The sequence below is a fragment of the Dasypus novemcinctus genome, chromosome 10 (assembly GCF_030445035.2).
Source record: "Dasypus novemcinctus isolate mDasNov1 chromosome 10, mDasNov1.1.hap2, whole genome shotgun sequence".
NCBI classification, from domain to species: domain Eukaryota; kingdom Metazoa; phylum Chordata; class Mammalia; order Cingulata; family Dasypodidae; genus Dasypus; species Dasypus novemcinctus.
Window position 1 is genome coordinate 93,136,487 of NC_080682.1, and position 26,781 is coordinate 93,163,267.

General features: G+C 39.5%; 1 protein-coding gene and 1 non-coding gene across 4 annotated transcripts; one reads left to right on the plus strand and one right to left on the minus strand.

Moving 5' to 3' along the window:
* The first annotated feature begins 1,336 nt into the window (after positions 1 to 1,336).
* On the plus strand, positions 1,337 to 1,439 carry LOC111763314 (U6 spliceosomal RNA). Its single transcript, XR_002796196.1, has one exon. It is a non-coding gene; the product is annotated as a U6 spliceosomal RNA (small nuclear RNA).
* On the minus strand, positions 1,428 to 26,099 carry LOC101416095 (tripartite motif-containing protein 5). 3 transcript variants are annotated; one of them, XM_071218227.1, is made up of 8 exons: positions 25,955 to 26,078; positions 22,673 to 23,156; positions 22,017 to 22,112; positions 21,137 to 21,367; positions 9,263 to 9,285; positions 7,307 to 7,407; positions 6,994 to 7,020; positions 1,428 to 3,163 (listed from the first exon to the last, which is right to left on the minus strand). In XM_071218227.1, the coding sequence occupies exons 2-8, from the start codon at positions 23,093 to 23,095 to the stop codon at positions 3,132 to 3,134; spliced, it is 933 nt and encodes a 310-aa protein (XP_071074328.1). In that variant the 5' UTR covers positions 23,096 to 23,156; positions 25,955 to 26,078; the 3' UTR covers positions 1,428 to 3,131. The 3 variants fall into 3 exon arrangements, with proteins under 3 accessions (XP_071074328.1, XP_023443580.2, XP_004455066.2); XM_023587812.2 differs by lacking the exon at positions 1,428 to 3,163 and adding an exon at positions 5,417 to 6,738 and having other exon boundaries at positions 26,043 to 26,099; XM_004455009.5 differs by lacking the exon at positions 1,428 to 3,163 and adding an exon at positions 5,417 to 6,738.
* Positions 26,100 to 26,781: the final 682 nt, after the last annotated feature.

The following is a 26,781-nucleotide window of genomic DNA, read 5'->3' on the forward strand; positions in this document are numbered from 1 at the left end:
TTAACACGTCATCACATGTGCCATAACATTCCTGATGTTGTTTTTGCTGTGTTACTGAAACCCCTTTTAACTGTTTTCAGAGCTTTGAGAATGTTCCTGCCAGTTCTGCAGGGAGAGCCTATAACATTTGTCCTTTGTGTTTATTAGTTTACTCAACACGATGTCTTCAAGGTTCATCCATGTTGCCACATGTATCAGGACTTCATTCCTTTTTACAGCAGAATAATATTTCATTGTATATATATATACCACGTTTTGCTTATCCATTCATTGGTTGATGGACATTTGGGTTGCTTCCAACTTTTGGCAATTGTGAATAATGTGCTATGAACATGCAGATGCAAATATCTGTTTGTGGCCCTGCTTTCAATTCTATTGGGTATGTAACCAGTAGCAGGATTGCCTGGTCTAATTGTAGTTATAAAATTAGCTTTCTGAGGAATGAAGAAATTGCGTTTCACAAAGCTTGAACCATTTTCTGCGCATCCTTTCCAACATTCATTATTTTTCCATTTTTCCCTGTTTTTTAGTAGCAGCCATTCTGATCAGTGTGAAACAGTATCTTATTGGGATTTTGATTTGCATTTTCCTGATGGCTATTGATGTTGAACTTCTTTTCATGAACTTTTTGGCCCGGTCAATTTACTTTTAACAAGGGTGATCAAATAGAAAAAGGATAATTTCTACATAAATTGTTCTTCAAAATCTGGATATAAGTATGGAGGAAAAAAACATCAAATTTTATCTGACACAACACACAAAATTTAACTTGAATTGGATCTAACTTCTAAACATGAGTGTTATAAAACATCTAGAACAAAACATGAGTTAAAAAGCTTTGTGTCTGGGGAAGCAGATTTGGCCCAACGGATAGGGTGTCCTCCTACCACATGGGAGGTCCAAGGTCCAAACGTAGGGCTTCCTGACCCATATGATGACCTGGCCCATGCGCAGTGCTGATGCACGCAAGGAGGGCCATGCCACACAGGGGTGTTCCCCGCGTAGGGGAGCCTCACATGCAAGGAGTGCTCACCGTAAGGAGAGCCACCCAGAGCGAAAAAGGTGCAGCCTGCCTAGGAATGGCGCCGCACACACGGAATGCTGACACAGCAAGATGACACAAAAGAATGCGATAAAGATTCCGGGCGCCACTGACATGAATACAAGTGGACACAGAAGAACACACAGCGTATGGACACAGGGAAAAGATGACTGGCGGAGGTGGGTGGGGTGGAGAAGAGGAGAGAAATGAATAAAAAATAAATCTTTAAAAAAAAAAAAGCTGTGTGTCTTTGGGACAAGGAAAGATTTCCTAGGTAAAAAAAAAAAAGGTAACGCTTGCTTTGGTAGCATAGACTAAAATCAGAATGATACAGAGAAGATTAGTATGGGCCCTGTACAAAGAAGACACAGAAATTCGCAAAGTATTCCATATATTATTTCATTATTTTTGCAGCATCTCTGTGTTTGAAATTATTACAAAATAAAAAGTTAAAAAGTAAGTAATCATTAAAAATTATAAATTGGAATTGATAAAATATAATATTGCCTTCTTCAAAACACAATATGAAGAAATGCAATAGACAAGTCAAAAATTGAGAGAAAAAATATAGAAATTACATTTAAAATTCAATAGAAGACAAATACCCAATTAAAACGAGGCAAAAATGTGAAAGGGTATTTCACAAAGATTTACATAATTGTCCAGGATACATATAGAACGATGAAAAACATAATTATCACAAAAATGAAAGTAAAAAACATAATGAAATATCAATAGAAACACACTAGATTAGCTACCATTAAAATAAGATCACTCTCAGGAGTTTGTGAGGATGTGGAACAACTGGAACTCTCACAAGTTGACAGGATAACATTTCAATTCCTTCCTTAAGTGTACAAAAGAGACATGAAAAACATCTATTTCACAAACATATGCCAATAGTCATAGCAGCTTTATTCATAATACCCCAATTGTAAACTATCCAAATATCGATCAACAGGCAAAGCATACATGCATGCATACTATTTTTTCCAGCTCAAAAATCAGGTGGGGCAGAGTGGGAAATAAAAATGCCAAGAGACATTGGGTTACCACCAAGTTCTGCAAGAGCATCCACTACAGAAACATTTCCCCTTCTACCTCACAGGATAAGGAGAACAGGACAAAGGAACCCTTAATCCTGAAATCACTAGAGGGAGGCTGACCAAAGTAATCATATGCTGCTACCATTGCTGAGAAATCCCGCAGAATTCTCCTATTCCTGTACTATGTGAATAATAATTTTTAAAAGCTGGGCATAAGAGAAGACAATTTCCAATGAAATAGAATTACTGCCAAAAAAAAAAAAAAGGAAAGATATCAAATCAACTTTTAAAGTAATCAGATTAAGGGCTACTGCACTTATAAAATAAGTCCAGATGGCTATGAAGATAATAAGAACAAAGAGTATATTACAATGCTGAAATACTGTTTTATACTTAGATAATACTTCTAAAAATATCTGTGATTCTTTGATCAGTTCTCTATTTCTTAAAGTAAAAGTACTAGTTTTTAAAATAAAATATCTAATCTTAAAATCGGTTATTTCAAGTCCTAGAGAAAGGGAGTTAAAAATTAATATGCACATTATGGATCATTGTTAACATGTTAGAAAAAGGCAGAAATTATTTTAAAACATTCTATTATTTAATTTTCACAATACGCCATCAGGTAAGTTTCATTATATTAGTTAACAAATGAGAAAGTGAATTCCATAAAATTGGGTTTACTTCATAAGGACTAGTATGCAACAACATCAAAATTAGGAGAAATTCACAATTTATATGTGCGGCGGCCTGCTCGGTCGGTCGAGGTGGGGTCTGGCTGCGGACGAGGGGTCGGTCCCGCTTTGGATGAGGAGTCGGTCCCACTTGGGACGGGGGGTCGGTCTGGCAGCAGACGAGGGGTCGGTCTCACAGGGGTTGCGCGGTTCGGCTGACGGGGTCGCCCGGCAAAGCCGGCGACGAGGGGGTCGCCCGGAGAAGCAGGCGACGAGGGGGTCGCCCGGAGAAGCAGGCGACGAGGGGGTCGCCCAGAGAAGCAGGCGACGAACTGGGGACAAGGGAGGCCAGGCCCTTGTCAGGGGCTCTCAGGACTGGAGGGCGCACGGCAGAAGAACTACCGCGGAGACAAGGTAAACACGCAAGTCCAACTTCATTGAGGGAGAGGCAACAGTTTTATAGGGGCTGGGGAAGGCTGATTGGTCGAAGCCACGCCCTGTTCTGATTGGCTGCCGGAGAAAGGTCAGTGGGAGGTACTGGAAGGGGGAGGGGTGGTGGTTAGGGATTGGCTGTTGTTGTTGCTGGGGGAAGTGGCAGGGTTTAGGGATTGGTGGCTGCTGTTGCTGGGGTACAGGGCAGACTTGAGTTTCCCGCCCATGCCTGGCTGTTGCTGCTGTGGGGAGGGGGGGGAAGGGCAGACTGGAGTTTTCCTCCCTGCGCCTGCGCAGGGAGAAAGAAGAAGAAGGGTGATGCATCATAAGGCATCGTGTGGCGCTATCCGGGAGGAGGGGCGGCCACGGAAGCATGGCTGCCGAGAAGGGGAGACCCGAGGGCTCTCTACGCCCATGCCGAGCTCCCTTCAGGGGTGGCGGTGGGCCCGACCAACCACCCTATTATGGGGGCAGCGGCTTGGAATTAGGCCTACCGCGGCTGCTCCCCCGCCAGGCCAGCAAACCACACTTCAGCCGGAGGGGTGACCGCATATATGTATGTTAATCAAAGAAGAGCTGGATTAATTTTGACAGCAGAATCTGGGCCCTGAAAAATGATACTTCAGCAAAGCTTTCTAAAGTACCCCTGAAGAGCTGTACAGAACATATGTCTAGGGTGCATGGTAATGTTTGGATATACTCATAGTGGCAACAATTAAAAACCACAGCAGGGGGGGTACTGGGTTCCTGGCCAGTGGTGCTCTGTCGTGGTCCCTAGGGGAGCAGCGACAGTCTCCCAGGTACAGTGGTGGGGACCGGGAGGGAGTGAGGGTTCAACAGTGAGCCCCTGATACTAATGACTATGCTTGTGAGCTGATAAACCCAAAATAAGAACAAGGCCTAGAGCAACTTTGTGCCTGGGAATTTCCTTCTGTCAGCCTTCATGTTACTCAAATGTGGCCAGTCTCGAAGCCAAACTCAGCATGTAAATGCAATGCCTTCCCCCCAGCGTGGGACATGACACCCGGGGATGAGCCTCCCTGGCAACGAGGGACCACTATCAACTACCAACTGATGATGCAACTGGAAAATGACCTTATATGGAAGGTTCAATGCGGATCAGCAGAATATCCATGTCTACATAAAATACCATGACTTTAAAATGCTGTTTGACCTAAAGTAAGGGGGAAATGGAAAGGAGAAATGAGTTTATATGGCTACGAGTTTCTAAAAAAGAGTCTGGAGGCTGGCAGAAGGTTTGCCCTCCTGCACAACTGAGCAGAGTCAGAGAGACAGATAAAGCAGATACAACCCCCAGATATTGGTTCCTTTGAGGGCTAAAGAGACCCATGGGAGTTATGGTCGTGGCCGATGGGGTTAACTACCAGGGCAGATGGCCCCTCTTTGGAAATGGTGTTTATGTGTGATGAATCTGGACTCAGATGGGATCTCCCTTCATAAGACTTTCATGCTAATGTGCTGGAGGTGCAGTTAATGTTGGGGTTTAAGATATATTTAGGGGATTTGAATCTCTGGACTGACAATGTGATAGCCAGATCCTGAGCCTCAACAGACTCCAGCACCTACAATCTGATTTATTGGACTTACCACACTCAGCTAAGATGGAGTTGAAGAAGGACAACCACCACACCGTGGAGCCTAGAGTGATTACAACTGAAAATGGGAGGATTGCATCCAGCATCCAGGTGGAATCTGAGCCTCCTCTTGACATAAAGGTGCAATGGACACAACCAATCCAGTGTCCACATAGAAGAGGTGGCATTGGATTGGGAAAAGTGGACATAATGGACAAAGGTTATGGGGAAAGGCAGGAAGAGATGAGAGGTGGAGGCTTCTTCGGGACATGGAGCTGCCCTGGATGGTGCTTCAGAGGTAATCACCGGACATTGTAAATCCTCACAGGGCCCACTTGATGGAATGGAGGAGAGTATGGGCCATGATGTGAACCAATGTATATGAGGTGCGGAGGTGCCCAAAGATGTACTTACCAAATCCGGTGGATGTGTCATGATGATGGGAACGAGTGTTGTTGGGGGGGGGGAGAGGGGAGGTGGGGGGGTGGGGTTGAATGGGACCTCACATATATATTTTTAATGTAATATTATTACAAAGTCAATAAAAAATAAAAAAATTAAAAAAAATAAAAAATAAAAAAAAAAATAAAGTACCCCTGAAGGTACAAATCTCTGGGACAGCTCATATTTTCCAGTTTGAAGTAGAACAAATATTTATTAAGACAGGAAACTTTACATTTAATAACATTAAGTTCCCCACAATGATTTTAAGTATTAACAATTATAATCCCAAAATGATTTCAAAAAGTTAAGCACAACCATTGAAGGATTTCATTCAAGGTAATAGTGCTGGAATATGGAGAAGGACTTGAACTCTGGACTTGTGACATCCTGGAATTAAAACCTACACTTTTAGTGTATACTTATTGTATTATTTTCTCCCTAACACCTTGGTAAATATGGGCACGGGAGTAAACAGACACACCCCTAAGAACTCATTTTTTACCAAGCAACTCCTAGACAAGGTCTTAGATAAAAGAGAAGGTTGTTGAAAAGGCCAGAGCCAGAAAGAATGAGGAGTGAAGTTGGCAGAGGTGTTACCCCAATGCTAACCTTTCTTTTGGGGGATCAATTTTCCTTGGAAATACGGAAAACAATGAAATACGCTTCCTTCCTAATGATAACAAGCTACTGGAAGAATAAGGCATGAGGCAAATTGTACAACCTACTGACGACTGGAGGAGTTTCAAAAAGAAGGGAGAGAGCAAGGAAAAGACAGTCGGGATGGTGCTGATGAACTGGGTGCAACAGTGGTGTTCCAGGACAAGAGTCACCACTTTGAAGTGAGTTAGGGTATAAGAAAGTTCAAGAGCTTGGTGGACACAGGGACATAGGACCTCTACAACTTGTAGGATTGAAATACGGAACAACAGTTCCAGAAAATACACAATTAGAAAATTTATAGATGAGAAACCCACAGTTTGTGACGTTGAAAAATGATACAATTCTAGACTCGTAGTCCACGAAGACCCCAACACGACAGGGACGAACAGTCAGGTAGAGGGTCAATATTGAGGGATGTGAGGAAGAAGAATCCTCAAAAGCATTATAGTTATATTGATTTTGTAAACCAATAACCCAGTAGCCATATCGAGGTTGATATGTGGAGTAATCATTTTGAAAATGTGCACTGCTACCAAACACTGGAGGGGGAATCTGACAACTTAGTCTCATACCGTAGGTGAAATAAGAAGTCTGAAATGAAGAGCTACCAAAATTTGAAAAGGCAGTCTGGTTTCCACATTTTACCCCCAGGAACCAGGAACTTTTCTGGGACACATCAACCTCCCAGTAATGTTTCCCTGATGTTATCATGTGAGAGCCCAGGATATCACAAACGTAATTGCTCATCATCTGTAAATTCAAAGAGGCTGAAGATCTCACTTGTCTCCGATCCTCAGAAATTACAATATTTGAATTGGTCGTGACTGGATTCAGCGTCATGTGCACTGTGGGAAAATTACAGAGCGTGTGAAGGATATGAAGATATTTTATTCAAGATATTTGATAAGGATCTTAATAAGTTGAGAGGGAGCTAGGAAGAACTTTCATCAGGGGTCATAGGGAGAGAGGGAACACTGGAGAAATCTTAGGTATGTGGGCATTAGAAGAGTGAACATTAAGGCATGAGGCTTCCTAGAGCAGACAAAATTCTGAAAGATGATCATAACAGGGTGGCAAGAAGATAACTTTTTTTTTCTTACCCCAGTAGCACTGGACATCTCTCAGCTCTGAAATGACAAAAAAATTCCATAAGATTAAATACAAGCAAAAGAGTCAACCCTGAAATCAATTTCTTCTCCAGACTGGGCAAAATGAGGGGTCTATGATGAGGCAGTGAAGTGGTCAATGAGAAAATAAACCAGACTTCTGGCCATTCCCATAAATATGACCACATCTTCAGCACACACTATCCCTCCATTTATGATTCCCCTCACCAAGAAAATGCACCTTCTTCCCATTTGTCTGTTTTCCCACGAAGAATCCCAAGACACACCTTCCCCTGACTCTCCTTACCTTTAAACACTCGCAGGATCCCACTCAGATCTGGAGCTCGGAATACACTCCTTTGTTTGTTTTGAAAACTTATTGGCTTCTTCAGGGTCAAACTCTCACTCCTAGGGATGACAAAATTTGACGCCCACACCTCTGATCATTTGTCCCTGCATACCACTAGCATACTCTCTTTAAACCTCACTCATACAATGGCGCCCTTCTCCTTAAGAGACTGAGAGGGAATAAAGAAAACTCCTGTGTCTGGAGCCTGAGGACCTGTACATATCCACCCTCCCAATTACACTCTGAGATGCCTTGGGAAGGTTTAAGCACTCAGAAGGAGTTTCTTTCTTCTAAAATGAAATAATTATCCCTTCCCTCTCTAACTCCTAGAAATCATTTAGAATTTATGAAAGAATTGACTTTAAAATAACTTTTGGTATCTCTAAAAAAAAAAAAAGACCACCTAATGTATAGAAAAGTCACTGCCATGGATGTGGGTTCCCAAGGACATAGGCAGAAAGTGAAGTTGCGCAACTTGAATGCTGGGTGGCTGCAACATATCAAGTGTGGGAATCCTCTCTAGAGGAACTCAAGAGTATTCAAAGTATGTGTCCCTGTAAGAAGCCCACAGAAAAACATGTGAGGTGTAGGTTCTCTGGGAAAAAGTTATAACACTTGGTAATGAAGGAGTTCTGAACATCAAACTATGTATTTTAAAAAGCTTAATGATGCCAGGTAGGTTTGCAATTTTAGACAGTCTTATGCCACCTTTCTGTACTGGCTTCAATATGAGTAACCAAGATGGATCACTTGTTTGCACTAGAGCCAAACCTTTATTCCCTAAGACTTGAGTCTGTTCATGAAAATCTACATAGAATCACATAGAAATATCTGGCCTCTTCCATTCCCAGGGGAGAAATATAAATATAAAGGAGTTGTAACTATGCAAGACTCTGGCTACTTGTCAGATTAAAAAAAAAAAAAGAAGACACTCTCCCACACCCGTGATAAAGGAAGCACCTATGAAATAGGATAACCAAAGCTGTATACAGGCACAAGGGAAGAATAAAATCTACATCTTAGGGGTCTGATCTTGGTAACATGGAAGAACAAGGTTGAACTATGGAAAAATAGTCCCACCTTTAATACCCCTACTTGAGGTAACAAGCATGCTACCATCGTTGGGCAGGCCCAGCACGTTGAGATGAGGCCTCGTCTCCTGCTGGGTGAGTGCTTGGCGCCGGTAGATTGTCGCCCCCCTGCTACTCTTGCCCATAACGGCTGCCTCCTCTATCTCCACCCAGCATCCAGTCTCCATAGGGGCCGCCCTAGGGTAATCGGCCTGCCTCTCCCGCGCCTCACCAGAACCCAACCCACAACTTCCCCTTATCTTCTGCCCCAGCCCCCATATACCCCCCGCCAGAATGATAACCTCACCTCTGCCCCTTTACCTAGCAACAGCCTCCAACAACCAATCGGAGGTCGCCTTCAGCTTAAGCCAATCCGCACCCCACACGTCGCCCCTTACCCTCGTACCTCACCCCCAACCGTCCCCCAGCCAATTAGCGGCCTCCCCTCACATACATTGCCTTATTTGGCTTAGCCTTGCTACCGCCAGCACCCTAGCCTATATAAACGCTTGTCTTCCTCAATAAAGCAGAGGCGTTGCCACCACTCTCCGTCTCCGCAGCATTCTTTGCGCCGCTGTGCGTCCGCCCTTGACACCGCCCACTGGCCTCCTCACCTACTGGCTCCAATAATGTGACTTCCCATATTCCTGACCATGAATCTGGTCCATTCTCAATAATTATGGAAACTCTCACATTGATTTGTGATCATGAACTTAGGGTAAAATTACATCCAAATTTTCTTGCCCTGAAAGATATTTCATGTTAATTGATCTCCAGATAACTTTCATGGGTACAAACCACTTTTTGCAACACAAAATTTCCATCTCTGGTCTCCCATATATACCTTCTCAAGATGCCATGCACATCCTAGGGAAAAGAGAGAAGACATGAGTCAAGAAGTGATAGTTCCTCTCCCCAAATACAAAGTCTCATCAAATCCCCACCAACCCCTAATATGATAAGATTACAGAGATGGTCCTGCAGTGGGGGCCTAAAAGTATACAAAAGACACAGACAGTAATTGCTAAAGACTCATATGAGGCTATCGGGTTCCCTAACATAGAATTAGCTTTGCCTCTTGTGGAAGTATAGCAAAAGGCTTTCCTTGTGAAAATAGGATATATTTAAAAGGAAGAGGCCTACATTTTTTTCCCCCAAATGCACGTGGTTACCCATGAACTGATGTGAATAATTCACTGTTCTTTCATTTTTCCAAATATATGTAAAGCGGTACACTATTATTTGCCAAATACACCAGGTTTTGGAGAAAATAAGCTCTACAACTGATTACAAGCCTCAAGAAGTTTACATTTGTAATCAAAGTATCTTTTAAAAAATAAACAGTGGGGAAAAAGTTTACATTATTTTTTGCAGAGATACAAACAAGTGTTTTAACACAGGTGTTTCTCAAGCATCTCTCCTCTCATTCGGTACACTAAGTATAAGTTACTTCATCCACTCCCTTAAACTCAACACACACATATATGTGCTTCCTATTCCCAACTCTTTATTTTTAGTCATATTTGTCTTTTAAAAACACATTAATATATTCAGTAGTATAGAAGCTGCAGGAAGGAGCAACATAGGTTGCCTAATACATAACTTACTATTCAGTAACTACATTGTCTGCTCTCTCATATCCCATTGTCCATAATGTTACCAATATCTATTCAGACACAGTCCTAAAGTCTAAGTATCTTGACCTAAATTCCAGTTCCTACCAAGCCAGTTTTTGAGCCATTTGTTGTCCTTCATAGCCAAAGATGCAATTTATTTTTATGAACAGATATGTACAATAAATTTAGTCTCCTTACTCCAACCATGTTCTTCCATGTCACCAAAGATTAGGGCAACAACTGTGTCTACAAATACCAAAATGGTTTTACTCTCTGTATTAGGGTTCTTTTGTTGTATATGACTTAAACCAAATAAAGGTGAATTAAGCAGAGTAAAGGATTTGGGGTGGCAGTTATAACTTTTTTCACAGCTAAATTTTGAAGCGTCAACCTGATCATCAGATCTGGTCTATGTATTTCTCCAAATTCTATTTATTCCCTCTAAGTTGAACTTATATTCAGACAAAATATAAAGGAAACTTGGGTATTCTGATACATTTGGCAGCAGAAAAGAGAACTTCCAGGTTGTAACAATGAAACTAAAATATATAATAAATATGTAAATAAATAGATTCTATCTGGTTTCAGAGATAACTGGTATGAGAGCTCAAATGCCATGTCAATGATATTTCTGAGCTTTTCTCTTCCTATACTGATATTATTCCCAAGTTTCCCATGATCATTCCCGGAATTTATAGGCTTACTTCCAGCTATAAGCCATGAATGGCAACGTCATTTTATAAACATCAAAGAGAAGGAAGACAAGGTTAAAGATGAAAAGAATTTATTAGCTCATATTGAAAAAAAAAAATGACTGGGAGAAGATATTCAAGTACGGTAGCCATTAAGGAGTAATAAGCATGTCTGTGTGAATCAGTACAGATGGTATAAACACGAGAGATCTTTTCATGGAGATGGCAACTGTATGAGTATTGCATATAGCTTGCGGGAGACTAGAACAAAGGGCCATGGAAAAAAGTCTTAAGGCAGTTCCCGAAATTTAGTTGGAAACAGAATCTGGTAATATGGTAAAAATATAAAGGCTATTTTATTCCCACTAATAAACAGCTCAGATCTCATCATTCTTGTCCATAAAACAAGAAAAAGGCTGAACAATCTGAAAATCACAACTCTCCTTAGATCAATCAGAAAATTCAGGTCACAAAGTAAACTGCCACCCAAGAAACCAAGAGAAAGACAGATTACAGAGAATCAAAACTTACCAGGAGTAGAAACTACTGGAGCCAGGAATTGGTAGGACCATGTGAACAACTGAGAAATTGTTGGAGGCAGAGTATAAACTATTTTGAAACTTAATATCCTCAGGACTCAGTTTTGCAGGAGTAGGGGGCCAGAGGAACACACTTTTGTGAATTTTTACTCCAGGAGCCCTAACAGGTTTTCCTGATAAAGATCAGAGAACCCAACCCATTCCAGTCCATCCTGCACCCTATGCTTCTAGCATTAGAAGGAGAAAATATCTATTTTGCAACATGTCCAGTGGGAAACTAATCATTGAAAAATATACCCAGATGATTCAGTAGTCCGGAATGCCCTCAAGGGAAACTACTTTAGCAAGGCCTTATCCAATCTAGGGGAGGAACAAATATAAAACTCTAGCTCCCAATAACCTTAAAGAAAAGAAAGACAAAGAAACTCCTCTAAAGGTCACAGCCCAGGTACTCAGGTTCACTAAAAAATCCTGAAATTTGATCATGATGTTATAGAATGCTTTCCCTTCTCAGTAACTTACCACCACATTGACAGGGCTCCAGTATAACAACAAGGTATCAGAACTGAGAGAGATGCAAGATACCACTCTATTTAAGAAGGGCTTTAGAATGAAACTCAAGGATAACAGCAGAGACAAAAACAAGGACCCCATAGGAAATTAAAGACTCTAACATTACAGCTATAGCAAACATTAAACACAACCAGAAAAACAAAACAAAACCAAAAAGAATTTCGTACCAAGGCATATTTGCCTCAGTTCCTGTAATCTGATACATCATATCGAGCTTTCAACACAAAATTACAAGTCATGTTAAATGGCAAAAAACAGCACAGTCTACAGAAACAAAACAAGCACTAGAACCATAATGAGATATAGGAGATATTGGAGACATCTAATTTTAAATAATTATGATTAATAGGCTAGGGACTTAATGAAAAAAGTAGACAACATATAATAACAGATAGGCAATGTAAGTAAAGATATTGGAATTCTAAGAAAGAATCAAAAAGGAATGCTAGAAAGAAAAGTCAGTATAACAAAAGTAAAGAATGCCTTGGATGGGATCATTACTAGACTGGACATAGCTGAGAACAGAAGCAGTTAGCTTATAGGTACATCAAGAGAAACTTTCAAAACTAAAATGCAAAGAGAAAAAAAGAAGTTAAAATTCTGCAGAATTTCTAGGAACTGTTAGACAATAACAAAAGTTATGACAAATCTGTAAAGGATATACCAGGAAAAGATAGAGAGAAGAGAGAAGAAATTATTGAAGTCATAATGACTGAGAACTCTCCAAAATTAAAAATAGACAACAAACTAGATGTCCAAAAATCTCAGTGAATATCAAGCAGGATAAATCCTAACAAATCTATACCACATATATCATATTCAAACTACAGAATGCCAAAGACAAAAAGAAAATTTTGAAAGAAGCCAAGGACGGTGGGAAGAACTTCGCCTTTAAAGGACAAAGGATAATAATTAGATCAGCCTTTTTTATGGAAACCTTGTGTATTAGCCAGGGTTCTCCAGGGAAACATAATCAATAAGGGATATCTGTAGTAAGCGATTTATCAGAGTTTCTCACGCAGCCGTGGGGATGCACAAGTCCATGTTCCACAGGCAGGCTGCAACCAGGAGCTCCGATGAAAGTCCAATGAAGATTATTGACAAGTTCTGGGAGATGCTGGTTGTCCAAAGACGAGTTGGGAAATTCTCTCTCAATGCTGGAATCACTTCCCCTTTTAAGGGAATCAACTGATTGGGTTATGTATCACTCACTACTGATAGCAATCTCCCTGACTGATGTAATTATAACCAGCTATCTATGATTTACCACTGCACTAAAGTCAATGGAGACTAAAGTCCATAAACGCCCTTGTATTACAGTTAGCCCAGTGCTTGCTTGACCAAACAACTGGGCACAGTTACCTAGCCAAGTTGACACATTACCCTAACCATCACAGTCCACCCCTTGTCTACTCGGAAACCATACACAATATCTTAAACCATACTTAGTCTCTAAGTAAAAACAATAAAAGACATGCATATATATATATTTCCGCCTAACAATGTTCAACTCACCTGCATACAACCGGAAACGCATTAATTCCATACAGAATAGGGTGCAAATTCTTGGGTAATAGTCACTCTCAAACTTGACATCCTCAAATATTATGACATGAAATGGATACAAAGTATTATATGATAAGGGGAAAATTGGGGGAAGAAGACAAAGAAATTCTATTTGTGTATATATACTATCATCATAATGAAACAAGGAAAAAAGAGTCATGACCATTTTAGTCCTTATTTCTGTAACTGGTCACATGGTTGAAGTTTATTTTTATCATTACCTTTTTCCACTACCCGTTCCATGTTTCCATTACCCTCAGCTCCTACCCACTCCTGGTACCAAATATTGTATTGGTCAGCCAAAGGGTTGCTGATGCAAAATACCAGAAAATGGATGGTTTTTATAAAGGATATTTACTTGGGGTAGGAGCTTACAGATACCAGGCCATAAAGCTTCAGTTACTTCCCTCACCAAAGTCGATTTGGAGCTAGATGGCTGCCAATGTCTGCAAGGGTTCAGGCTTCCTGGGTTTTTACGTTCCTGGGGCTTGCTTTTCTCTAGGTTGAAGGTTCCTTTCCTCCTGGGGCTGGCTTCTCTTTCCTCTGTGAGCTTACTTGCCAGGGCTCCAGCTTAGGACTTCAGCATCAAACTCCAACATCAAAACTCCAACATCGCAAAATCCTCAACTCTGTTCTTTGCCATGCCTTTTATCTGTGAGTCAGGTGGGTGGGGACTCAACTTTCTAATCATAACTCAATCATGCCCAGGTACAGAGCAGATTACAAGCATAACCCATAACTATTTTTTTGAATTCATAACCATATCAAGCTGCTACACCTTGCAAGCAAGAAGAGAATAGAATATATAAATGTTGATAGAAAAAAAAAAAGTCACAGATATAGAATTCTGTACCCTGCTGAAAGACCCTTCAAAAATAAAAGGGATCTAATTCAATGGAGTGAACTTCAGGATCCATGGGTTATAATCCTGATTATCTGATGCAAGTTTTCCTACTCTAGTGCCATCTGGGGGTATTACTTCTAAAATAAAATTCCTACATTAAATTAAAAAAAAAAAGAAAAAGAAAAGAAAGGAATTACTTTCAGATGAACAAAATATGAGGGAATTTGTTGCCAGTATACCAGCAGTGTATAAGAAATTTTAAAAGAAGTCCTTTAAGGAAGCGGATTTGGCTCAACTGATAGAGCATCTGCCTACCACATGGGAGGTCCAGGGTTCAAACCCAGGGCACCCTGACCCATGTGGTGAGCTGGCCCATGCACAGTGCTGATGCACACAAGGAGTGCCTTGCCATGCAGAGGTGTCTACCATGTAGGGAAGTCCCACACCCAAGGAGTACACACTTCAAGGAGAGCCACCCCACACGAAAAAAAGCACAACCTGCCCAGGAGTGGTGTCGCACACACGGAAAGCTGATGCATCAGGATGATTCAACAAAAAGAGACAAAGATTCCCAGTGCCGCCAACAAGAATACAAGTGGACACAGAAGAACACACAGTGAATGGACACAAAAGCAGAAAACTAGCGGGGGAAGGGGAAAGAAATAAATAAATAATATTTCTTTTTAAAAAATATTAATACAGACAAATATTTTAAAAAGTCCTTTAGCGATAAGGAAAATTGTTTAAGTCAAAAACATAGATATAGAAAAGAAAGGAGAAGCATAGGAGAAGAAATCATAGAAGGTAAAATAAAATATTTTATTTCACTAAATCATAATTTGTCTAATAGACAATTGTTCAAAGTAATAATAAGAATGTAATATGAGATTATAAATTTGTAAGTGAAATGAATAACAGATATATTATAAGGGACAGGATGAAATGAGAATACTCTTTTATAAAGTATTTAAACTACACATGATGTGGCATAATATTATTTGAAAGTGGGTTTAGAACAGTGTTGTAAATGTATATTGTACTCTCTAAGGCCACAACTAAATAAATGTCCAATTGCTATGCCAAAAGAAGAGAGGAAATGGAATCACATGAAACACAATTAAAATCAGAGAGGGATGGAAAATAGGGGAGGACAAAAACAAAGAATAAGTGCAATCAATGAGCAAAAAATAGTAAAATATATATATATATTTGACTTAATATACATATAGATGTTTCAAATAGATGTATAAGAAAGCTGGAATAGCTATATTAATTTCAATAAAAGCAGACTTCAGAAAGAGGAGAATTACTAGGAATAAAGAGAAGCATTACATAATGGTAAAGAGTCAATTCTCCAAGAAAAATAACAATCCTTAATGTATGCTCTTAAATTCACAAAGCACCAAAGTAAGTAAGGCAAAATATGATACAATTGCAAAGAATATTTAAAAAAATCCACTTTTATAGTTGGAGACCTGAACATGCATTTATCAGCAATGGACACATCCAGTGGGCAGAATATACGTAAGGATATAATTGAATTTAACAGCAACATCAGTCAAGTGGATTTAATTGAATGTATAATTTTCTAAATTTGTGGGAAGCAGCCAACAGAGCGCTTAGAGGGAAATTTATAGCATGGAAAGCAAATATTAGAAAAGAATCAGATCTTAATCCAATAATCTAAGCTCCAATTTTAGGATACTAAATAAAGAAGAACACTATTTACCTAAAATAAAACAGAGAGAACAAAATAAATAATTTAAATTATAGCAGAAACTAAATGAATGAAAAATAGGAAAGCAATGGGGAAAAATCAACACACCCATAAAAGTTGGTTCTTAGAAACAATCAGTTAAATTGATAAGCCCTTAGACAGGTTACCCAAGAAAAATTTAAAAAATAAAAATTATTACTGTCATAAATTAAATATAGGTCATCAATACTAATCCCATGGACTTTATTGGGCTAGTAAAGGATTATTACGAAAATCTATATGCCCATAAATTTCATAAATTAGATGAAATGGACCAATTGTTTAAAAGACACAATCTACCATAATTCACACAAACCAAAACAGATAATCTAAATAGGCCCACATCTATTAAAGAAATTGAGTCAACAGTAAATATCCTTTCAAAGTAAAGCACCAGGCCCAGATGGTTTCACTGGTGAATACTATCAAATATGTAAGGAACAAATTATACCAATTCTCTATAATTTCTTCCGGAAAATAGAAGCAAAGGAAAAACTTCTAAGTGCATTCTCTGAGACCAGAATTATCCTAATATAAAAACCAGTTAAATATACATTGCAAGAAAGGAAAAGTACAGACCAATATTTCTCCTGTACATACACGAAAAAATCCTCAGAAGATTATTAGCAAATTAAATTCAACATTTTATATAAAAGAATTATACTATACATCCAAGTAGGATTTCTTTCAGGTACATAACACTGGTTAGAATTTGAAAATCCGGTCAGGTAATCCATCATATCAGTAGGTTAAACAAAAATATATTATCCAGATCAGCTAACAGGGAGGTGAAGATGGCCAACCACCACACCAGGGAACTGAGCGTGCCTACAACTGCAAGCAGGCGAATTGCATCCATCAAACATGTAGGAACTAAGCCCGTCTCAATATAAAGGTGGAGTGGACATCACCATCCCATGGTCCACAGGAAAAAGGAATAAAATATGGATTAGAGTGGACTTACTGGTGTTCTACTATAGAACTATTGTGAATCTAGAAATTGAAGAAACTGTAGCACTGATGTGGAGAAAGTAGCCAAAGTAGTAGCTGAGGCAGGAAGAAGGAAGATAAGATGTAATGTGGGGGCATTTTCAGGACTTGGGGTTTCCTAAATGACACTGCAGGGACAGATGCTGGGCATTATATATCCTGCCATAACCCAGTGAATGGACTGGGGGAGAGTGTAAACCACAATGTAAAACTATTATCCATGTGGTGCAGCAGTGCTCCAATGGGATAGGGTGGGATGTGGGGTATATAGGAACACTTATATTTTTTAATGTGACATTTTGTGATCTATGTATCTTCAAAAAAACATAATTAAAAATAAATCATTTTAAAAGATGCAGAATATCACTTGATAAATCCAATACCAAGTTATGATAAAAAATCAACAAAATAAAAATAGTGGGAAACTTTCTCACTTGCTAATAAACATCTACAAAAAATCTACAGCCATTATCATATTGAATGGTGAGAAATCAGATGCTGACCTCTAAGACTAAGAACAAAGGTGAAGGTGTTCCCTTTCACCAGTTATATAGACTGAAATCCTAGCTAATGCAATATGACAAGAAAAGGAAATCAAAGATACACAGATGGGACTAGAAAACATAAAACCACTTTTATTAACAAATAAAATTATTATCTGTCTTGAAAATCCCAAAGAATTAACAAAAATTCTCTAAGAAATAATAAGCAATTATAGCAAGGTTGCAGGATTCAAGGTTAATGTAAAAAATCACATGTTTTCCTGTACAGAAGCAATGAACAATTGGAGATATAACTTCATATCATAGTATCATGTACATTAGCATCATAAAAAAAGAAACAGATAAAAATACATCAAAATATTTACAAGGCCTATATGAGGAAAGTATCAAAAGTCCAGTGAAAGAAATCAAAGATCTATATAAATAGAGAGGCTTTCCATGTTCATGCACAGGATGACTCAATATTGTTAAATTGTCACTGTATGCTAAGTTAATCTGAGGATTCAAAACAATGTCCATCAAAATTCCAGCAAATTATTTGCAGATATGAAAAAAATTCTAAACTTTCTTTAGAAAGGCAAAAGCAACCAGAATAGCCAAAACACTACTAAAGAACAAGAAAACCATAACTGATGCCACCCAATTTTAAGACTCACCATGAAACTACATAATCAAGACAGGGAGGTATTGACAAAGGAAGAAACTAAAAAACAATGGAAGAATGAGGAGACTGGAAATAGACCCACACAAAGACAGTCAAGTGATCTACCACCAAGCCTCAAAGTCAACTCAGTGGAAAAAGTACATTTTCAACAAATGGTGCTGGTATAATTGGAAACCACATGCATAAAAATGAATCTAGAAGCAGACCTTATACCTTTTGTAAAAATTAGCTCAAAATGGATTACAGCCTTAAGTGTAAAACTTTATAGTTTCATAACTTGCATAAAATAATGTAGGAGAAAATCTAGAGGATCTTACATTTGGTAATGCATTTTCAGATACAACATCAAAAGGATGTTCAATGACTGAAGAAAAAAAAAGGATAGACACTTCTCAAGTGAAAAATTTCTGCTTTGTGAAAGATTCCATTAAGAGAATGAAAAGACAGACCATAGACAAGCAGAATATCTTTGCAAACACATATCTGATAAAGGATTTATTGTCAGAGTCTACCAAGAACACTCAAAACTCAACAATAAGAAACTATCCAGTTAAAAAATGGGCAAAAGATCTGAACAGACACCTCACTAAAGATATACAGGTAACAAATAAGACTTTGACAAGATGCTCAAAAACTTATGTCATTAGGGAATTGAAAACTAAAACAAGGATATGCCACTACATACCTACTAGAATGAATAAAATCCGCAACACTGACAATACCAAATGTCGTGGAGAAGTTGGAGTAAGAGGAACTCTCATTCATTGCTAATGGAAATACAAAACGGTACAGCTACTTTAGAGGACAGTTTGGTAGTTTCTTAGGAAACTCAATAAGGTCTTACCATATGTACCTGCAATCATATTACTAGGTGTTTACCCATATCACTTAAAAACTTATGTCCACATAAAAACATGCACAAAAATGCTCATGGCAGCTTTTTTCCTAATTACCCCAAGCTGAAAGCAACTAGCTGTCTTCCATAAGGTGGGACAGATAAACAATCTGTGGTCCATAAGTGGAATATTATCCAGTGATAAACCATATGTGCTACTAAGCCGCCAAAAGACATGGAGGGACCGAAATCACACAGTTAAATGTAAGAAGTCAGTCTGAATTGATCCCAACTATACGGCATTCTGGAAAAGGCAAAACTACAGAGAGATTTAAAACACTGTGATTGACAGTCATGGAAGGAAAAGGAGAGGAAAAATCTTTTAAAACTGTACATTGTAAATGCATATAGTTTACTGTATGTCAATTATACTTCAATAAAGGTGTTAAAAAATGAAAATGGAAAGGCCTACAATGGACCTGGGTCCTCGAGTTCATTATTAACTTTCCAGATGACTGACAAGCAACAAATTTGAGAACATCCGACCTAAAATAATTTAACACACAAACACACAAGGAAAGGAGGCTAAAACAGATCTTCAAAATACACAAGGCAAAACTGAAAGAATTAAAAGGGAAAATAGATAAACTATAATAGTTGGAGATATCAATAAGTCACTCTAATAAATGATAGAAATAGCTAGTACAAACACCATCAAGGATATAGAAGCCATAGACAACACAATCAACCAACCTGGCCTAAGTAAAATCAATATTCCACCTAATAATTTACATTATTTTCTAATGCATATAGAACATTTTCATGGATACACAATATGCTTCAAACATTTAAATGTACTGAAATAATAAAATACATATTCTTTGATTGCATTGGAATTGAATGTGAAATCCAACATAGTTTTGAGAAATCTCAAATTATTTTGAAATTAAACAACATGTAAATATTCTAATGGTTGTTAATGTCATCACAAAGGTAATTTGGAAATATGTTGGCTTAAATAAAAATGAAACCACAAAAGTTAAAATGTCTGGAATGGTATAACTGACAATTATACCGTTAAAATACATTCAGAAAGGAAGATCTCAAATTAGTAACCTAAGCTTCCATTTTAAGAAACTAGAAAAAGAAGAGCAAACCACACAAAAAGCGAAAAAAAAAAAAAGAAAGAATAAAGTTAAAAAAAGAAAGAAATGACATAGGAAATTAAATAGATAAAATTAATGAAGTGAAAATTAAGCTCTTTGAAAAGATCAACAAAATTAACAAACATTAAGTAAACTGACCAAGAAAAATGAGAGAAGAAACCTATTACCAAAATCAAGAATGAAAGAAAGTCATTACTATGGGTGCTATAGTCCGTAAACGGATTATAAGGGGGTATTAGGACCACCTTTAGTCCAACAAATTAAACAACTTAAATGAAATGAGCAAATGCCTACAGAAACACATTAACAAAAATTGACTTAAGAAGAAATGAAAATCTAAGTAAATCAAGTAAAGAATTTAAAATTGTAAAACTTTCCTGAAAAAGAAAACCCCAGATTAAAATGGCTTTACTGGTGAATGCTACAGAATGTTTAAAGAAGAAATAATACCAATCCGTCACAAATTTTTTTCCAGGAAATTCAGGAGGGGACAAATTCTACCTCATTCTTTAAGTACAAAAAGAAAAATAAAATAACGCCTCTTGGAACTCAAAATTTCCATGTTTGCCGGTGCCTAAAACACATTAAGAGGTGCCTGACAAACGCTCTGCCCAAGATGACATAAAACAGGAGAAGCTTAAAGATATCACTGTGAATGGGGACCTCATATTTTTTGAAGGTAACATTTTTTAAAAAATGAATAAATAATATTAAAAAAAAAAGGTATCACTGGATACACTTCAGGTCAAATTTTTGCAAAACAATTTAAAAGTTAATACAAATGGTATTTTCCCCTGCTCTTCATGCATTCAATTATTCCTTTAGCCTTGGAAATAGATGCAGGGAAGGGGCACTGCAGGGCCAAAGGAACCTTAGTGTCACCACCAGAAAGAACCCAGCAACACACAAGAGAACAAAACTAAATCTTCCCTTTTCCCTAATCTGAGAGGCAGAGGCTCCTTCTCAAGTCTTACCTGCAGCATCTCCACACTTGACCCCTGCAAATGATGCTCCACATCTGAGATGAGCTCTCTCAAAAGCTGGCTCTGCTTGATCAGATCATTCTCTTCCTTTGCCATGGTATCCAGAACTTTCTCCTCCTCTGTTTTCAGCTTTTCCAGCTCTCTCTGCTCCTCGCTATTCAGGACACCTCTCAATTTTTTGAACTCTGCCTGGATATGTTGTCCCTCATTCCGTATATGACTCTTCAGGAAGGAGGAAGAGAGAAAACCAGTCAGTCTAGCAGGCAGAAGGCTAAATTTTCAAAAGACTGGGAGCCATAAAGGGAGCTGTGTACTATGGGGAGATCTCATAGGAATAGGACTTAGAGCAGGAGGACTTTATTAAAGAAGCTGTTTTTTCCCCCCATTATTTTCCCTTCATCACATCCCAGAACAATGACCTCAAGTCTGTCTCAGGGATTTCCATCCTGACCCCAGATTGGATACTGGGTGAAGCTTGGTTGGCAGGCAGCTGTCCTTCCAGCATGATTCTCCACCAACTCCCTCCTTTATCTCCTGCTTAATGTTGAATCCTGTGGAGAGAATCCTAGGCCACTGCCAAGCATCTTCGCCACAAGGTGTCACAGAGTCAAACAAAATAACAAGGATAGAGTGCAGGATTCACCAGCCTATAGAGTCCCTTTATATATTCACCTCCAAAATATCATTCGTGACATACGCACTTTCCAGTCTCCAGGCCCCATCAGGGAAGAGACTAAGAAAAGCAGGAATCATGTAACTTCTGGACTGATTAACTGTCCGTGAACAAAGAGGAAGGGGCCTCCTTGTGACAAGAAGCATAGGTGCTGCCCAGATTCCTCTCACAATTTCCTCAGGAGGAGTCTGCTTTTACCTTCCAGAGAGCTCTCTCATTTTTGATGTCTGCTTCTAAAGTCTCAGCTTCCTTCTGGTCTGTCCTCAGCCTCTCCAGAACCTCCTGGAGCTTCTCCTATGGGAAGGAAATCAATATCAGAGTCAAACTATGAGCTTTCTTAACACGTATTGGGGTAAATACAGAATAATCTTAGAAGATGAGAAATGATAGAAATTGTGAGATGGGCTTGGAAGAAAACTTGAGGAGGTGAAAATATTCTTTAAGTCCCAAGCAGCAGAAGTCATCATTCTCTTGCCAAGATTAAGAGCTTGAGTCTATCTTGTCCTAGAAGAATCTGATGCTCCAGAATGGAATGTCCTTTCTTCTCAAACCACGAAGCTCTCTAGTTGCCCTCTTGCTCACGGCACAATGAGAACTTATCTTGGGCATTAAATCTCCACCCATCTAGAATAAGGTACAAAATAATCTATGTCTGGCCAAGAGTATATATTAGGCTTATCTTTTATTTAAATGGGTGGAATGCACAGGAATGTCTTTAAGGCCTTAGAAATTGAACACAGGTTATAGAGAGTGGTAAATGCCCTCAATAGTATAGTGACAAAGTAGGGTGAAAAGTGGAGATTTCCTGTCAGGTCCCACTTTCTGCCCTGTCTCCCTCCTTTTTGGGCTCTCACCTGGTACACCTGGGCTACCTCTTCCAAGAGGAATGTGTGATGACCACGGTGCTCCTGAGACCGCTCACAAAGTAAGCAAATGACGTTCCCATCCTCCTCACAGAAGAGCTGGAGTTTCTCTCCATGCTGTGCACAAAGAATTAACTTTGGCTGTTTCCCTGGGCCCAACTCCACCTCCCTGAGTCTCTCCACTATATTGGCCAGATGACGATTAGGACGGAGGTGCTCACGCTGGTAGCTGGTCCGGCACACAGGACAGCTGCTTTCCCCTTCTTGGCTGATCTGTGATTGCTTGCTATTCCCTGTGATGCAGGCTTGGCAGAAGCTGTGGCCACAGTCTATGCTCAGGGGTTCTGTCATGAAGTCTAGGCAGATGGGGCAGGTCACCTCTTCCTTTATGTCTACCAGGATTTCTGAAGCCATTGCCGCTGCTCCCCTGCTTCTCGCTGTCCTGACTTCTGAGGCTCTTTTATTTCATAAATTCCTGCATGATTGGGATAATTAAAAGGAGGCAGGTTAAGAAAGATAGGAATAAAAAGGATATTGATTATGCAAAACTCAAGATGTGCCAAGACCAAAATACTGAACGACAAAAACAAGGGTGAGAAAAACAAGAAAGGGAGTTCAATGGCTGGGTAAAAATGGATTTCCATAATGATTCCAAACCTTCTTCCTACTTCATGTCATGTGATAAATTTCATCCTTATCTGCAATGATTATTTTACTTTCTTTTATTTTGTTATTTCATTCTTCTTTATTTGTTTGTTGTTGTTGTTCTTTTCCTTTACTCTTACTGCACAGAAAGAAACCCTGGTGCCCTTTCTACCAAGACCCTTGTGGGGCCCATCAGGTATTGTTTTGTTTTCCACACCAAAGGCACTGATGCCTCAGGGCTTTTGCACTTGCTCTTCTCTCGGCTGATTGTTCCTTGATTCTGCTATGACTTACTTCCAATGCGTGAGTCCCATACATGAGCCTCTCTTTACAAGTCCTTTCATATTCTCCCCTTACACATCTCCTTTCAGAAGGGCCTACTCTATCTACCTTTTATCTACAGCATAACCAGTTCGATTTCTATTGTCACTGTTTCTCTTACTGTTACTATACAATACATGACAATGAGTGCACACATGATAAGAACAAGCCTTTCACCAGTGAGGAATGAGATATGGCAAGTGAATAACAAGCATTACTTATATTCGATGTACAAAGCTGGGATGAACCTAATGTATTCAGTGTCCTCCTTCCGAGGTCTGTCTCCTACCACACAGAGTTCAAAAATTCAGTAGAAGTTAATACACAAATCCATTAACACCCAAAGATATGGGGGTGTAGAAATGGATATATCCAGACCAGCTGGCAGGTTCTGAGTAGTCTTCTGTTTGCAGGCAGAAGGTTCATGTTGGCTGGGAGATGTGCCAAAGACATTAACAGGAGCCCACATGTGTGTGTGTATGGATGGTAGAGAACGAAGGGGTACAGATATATTTAAAGATCACACATGTCAGAGACCTAAGAAAGAAACACAGATGGGTTGTCTGTTGGTCTTTGGAGAAAAGTCTCCAAATATAGCATGATGTCATTCAACAAACTATCCTTGATAGATTATATGCTAGGAGCTGGACTGAAGTCCCAAAATATAAAGATGAGTTTAAATAGAGTTTAAATCATTATGAAAACAATGGTCACCTGAACAGTCAAAAAAATTAAATAATTAGCCATACATGTACAAAAGAGCACATATGTCAAACACTATGAGAGATAGATGTGTTATTGGGGAATCAAATGATGGGGCAGACAGACAGTTATTTAAGAATTCCATCTTGAAAATATAAAGGTCAAACTGAAAGATGAAGAATATGATGGAAATATGGGATAAGAATAGAGGAAGATTACTTAGCTAGAAGAAATTGCATACATGAATGCCCTGTTCAGAGAGGGGACAGTGTGTTCACTCTGTAGCCACCTGCCCTCATGGCTGTGCAAGCACCATCAGCCAGAGTGAGTTTTAAAGCAGACATCAGTCTCATCCCTTCTCTTCTCAAATCCAAATCCTCCAGAGTGAAGCCTGAATTTATAATTATAGACTTCAGGTCACATGGCCCATCCCCTCCCACTGCCTCATCCATCTGACCCACCCCCTGCTCCTCTCTACACATTGCTCTCCAATGCACACTAGATTCTCCCATAGGTTTTTTTTTTACCATTCCAGACAAAACCCCATCTGAGAGCCTTTACATCCCTCCTTTCCTTAAAAACCATTCAAGATCACTTTCTTACAATGAGGTCAAATCTGAAATCTACTTACAGTTATAAAGTCCTTCAGGACTACAGCCCTAATCTAGCACTTTTTAATTTTTATTTATTTATGTATTCTTAGGAGTTACGAGGGGTTGAACCCAAGACCTAGCACATGGGAAGCAGGCGTTCAACCACTACGCTACATCCACTCCCCTGCTTGTTGTTGAAATGCTGTATCATTGACATTGCTGCTTTTTGCATACTGTATTATTTAATTGTTGTTTCATTTTTCTTTAAACCCACCACAAAATGTAATCTCTTGTAGGCACTTAATATTTATTTATTGTATTTTGAAAGGCTTTTAATTACAATTTGGTCACCCCAGGAGCATTATGCCTTAAAACTTTAGGAAAAATTAAAAAAAAAAAAAATGAATCTGTTGGTTTCAATGTATTAGACCCTGTTGATTAAACAGTCAACCACCATCAGATATGGACCTAGTCCAAGTGTAAGTCACAGTCTCATGAGGAGGCAGATGCCTTGAACTCTGAAAAGGTGGAGGAAAGGAAAATACACATTAGAATCTGTGCAACACAGGCAACAGGGTGGAAAGTGCTCACGGTGAGGAGACCGTGGCCTTTTCTGAGATATTACCAACTCCTTTCCCTAGGCCTGAGCACGCGAAAGTGAACTGGGAATTGAGGTAGTAAGCAATGCAAAGGTGCGTCTAAGATGAGGAAACAAGCTCTAGCGCACAGAGGACACCCGGGGTCGGCCAGGCTCCTGAGGCAGACAGAGCCCAGCACTCAGGGAAAAACCTATTTCCTGTGCCTGGAAATTCTGGGGGGAAAGTGACCACGGGAGCCACTGCAGGGATGGGCAGCGATCAGTTCTTCCAGCCTGTCGACCCAGGCTGTCTCCAGGTCCTCCTCCAGGAGACAAGACCGCCATTTACTCGGCACTCGGGTGGCTGACGCAAGAGACTCCTTCTTTCACTTCAGCACAGTTCCGGCCCCAAATCAAACTCCCGCAAGCACTTACAGTTTTTTCATCACAGGTTCTATCATCTCTGTCTCCCTCAAACTTCCCAAAAGGCAGGCCAGGGGCAGTGGGGTCCGGGATCACTCACCAAACCCAGGAAGTTGATCTCCACAATGGGCTCCCCCAGAATTGCCGCGGAGAAATGCAAGTTAAATTCTCAGTGGCAGACAGGGGACCAATGAGAGGCCGCCACGTAGGGCGGCTGAATACTGCGAGGTGGGGGCATTTCCCGGACTTGGGTGTTGTCCTGAATGATATTGCAGGGACACACGCTGGACATTAAATATCCTACCATAACCCACTGAATGGACTGGCGGAGAGTGTAAACTACAATGTAACCTATAATTCATGGGGTGCAGGAGTGTTCCAAAATGTGTTCACCAATTGTGCAATAAATGTGCCACAATGATGAAAGAGGTTGTTCCTGTGGGAGGAGTGAGGGGATGGGGTATGGGATATATGGGAACCACTTATACTTTTTAATGTAACATTTTTAGTGATCTAATATCTTCAAAAAAATACAACTTAAAAAAAAAGGGGGGGTGCGGGGTGGGGTGGAATCCATTCTGGCGCCTGGCCAGCTAGGCAGTGACTGCTTTCTTGTTCCTCTCCCAAATATTTCTAGGCCCCAAATATACACCTCAGGTGCAGGGTTCCATCTTCACGCCAAATCTCCATCCTATCCTATAAGAGATATTAGGTGAACGTTTTAAAAACTAGTTATTTTTAATGAGGACACACTATCTGAATAGGAAGAAATTGAGTTCCAATTATGTCATCTCTGCAGCCTTGCCAGAACTCTCAGTATGTCAGCTCAATTCTATAAG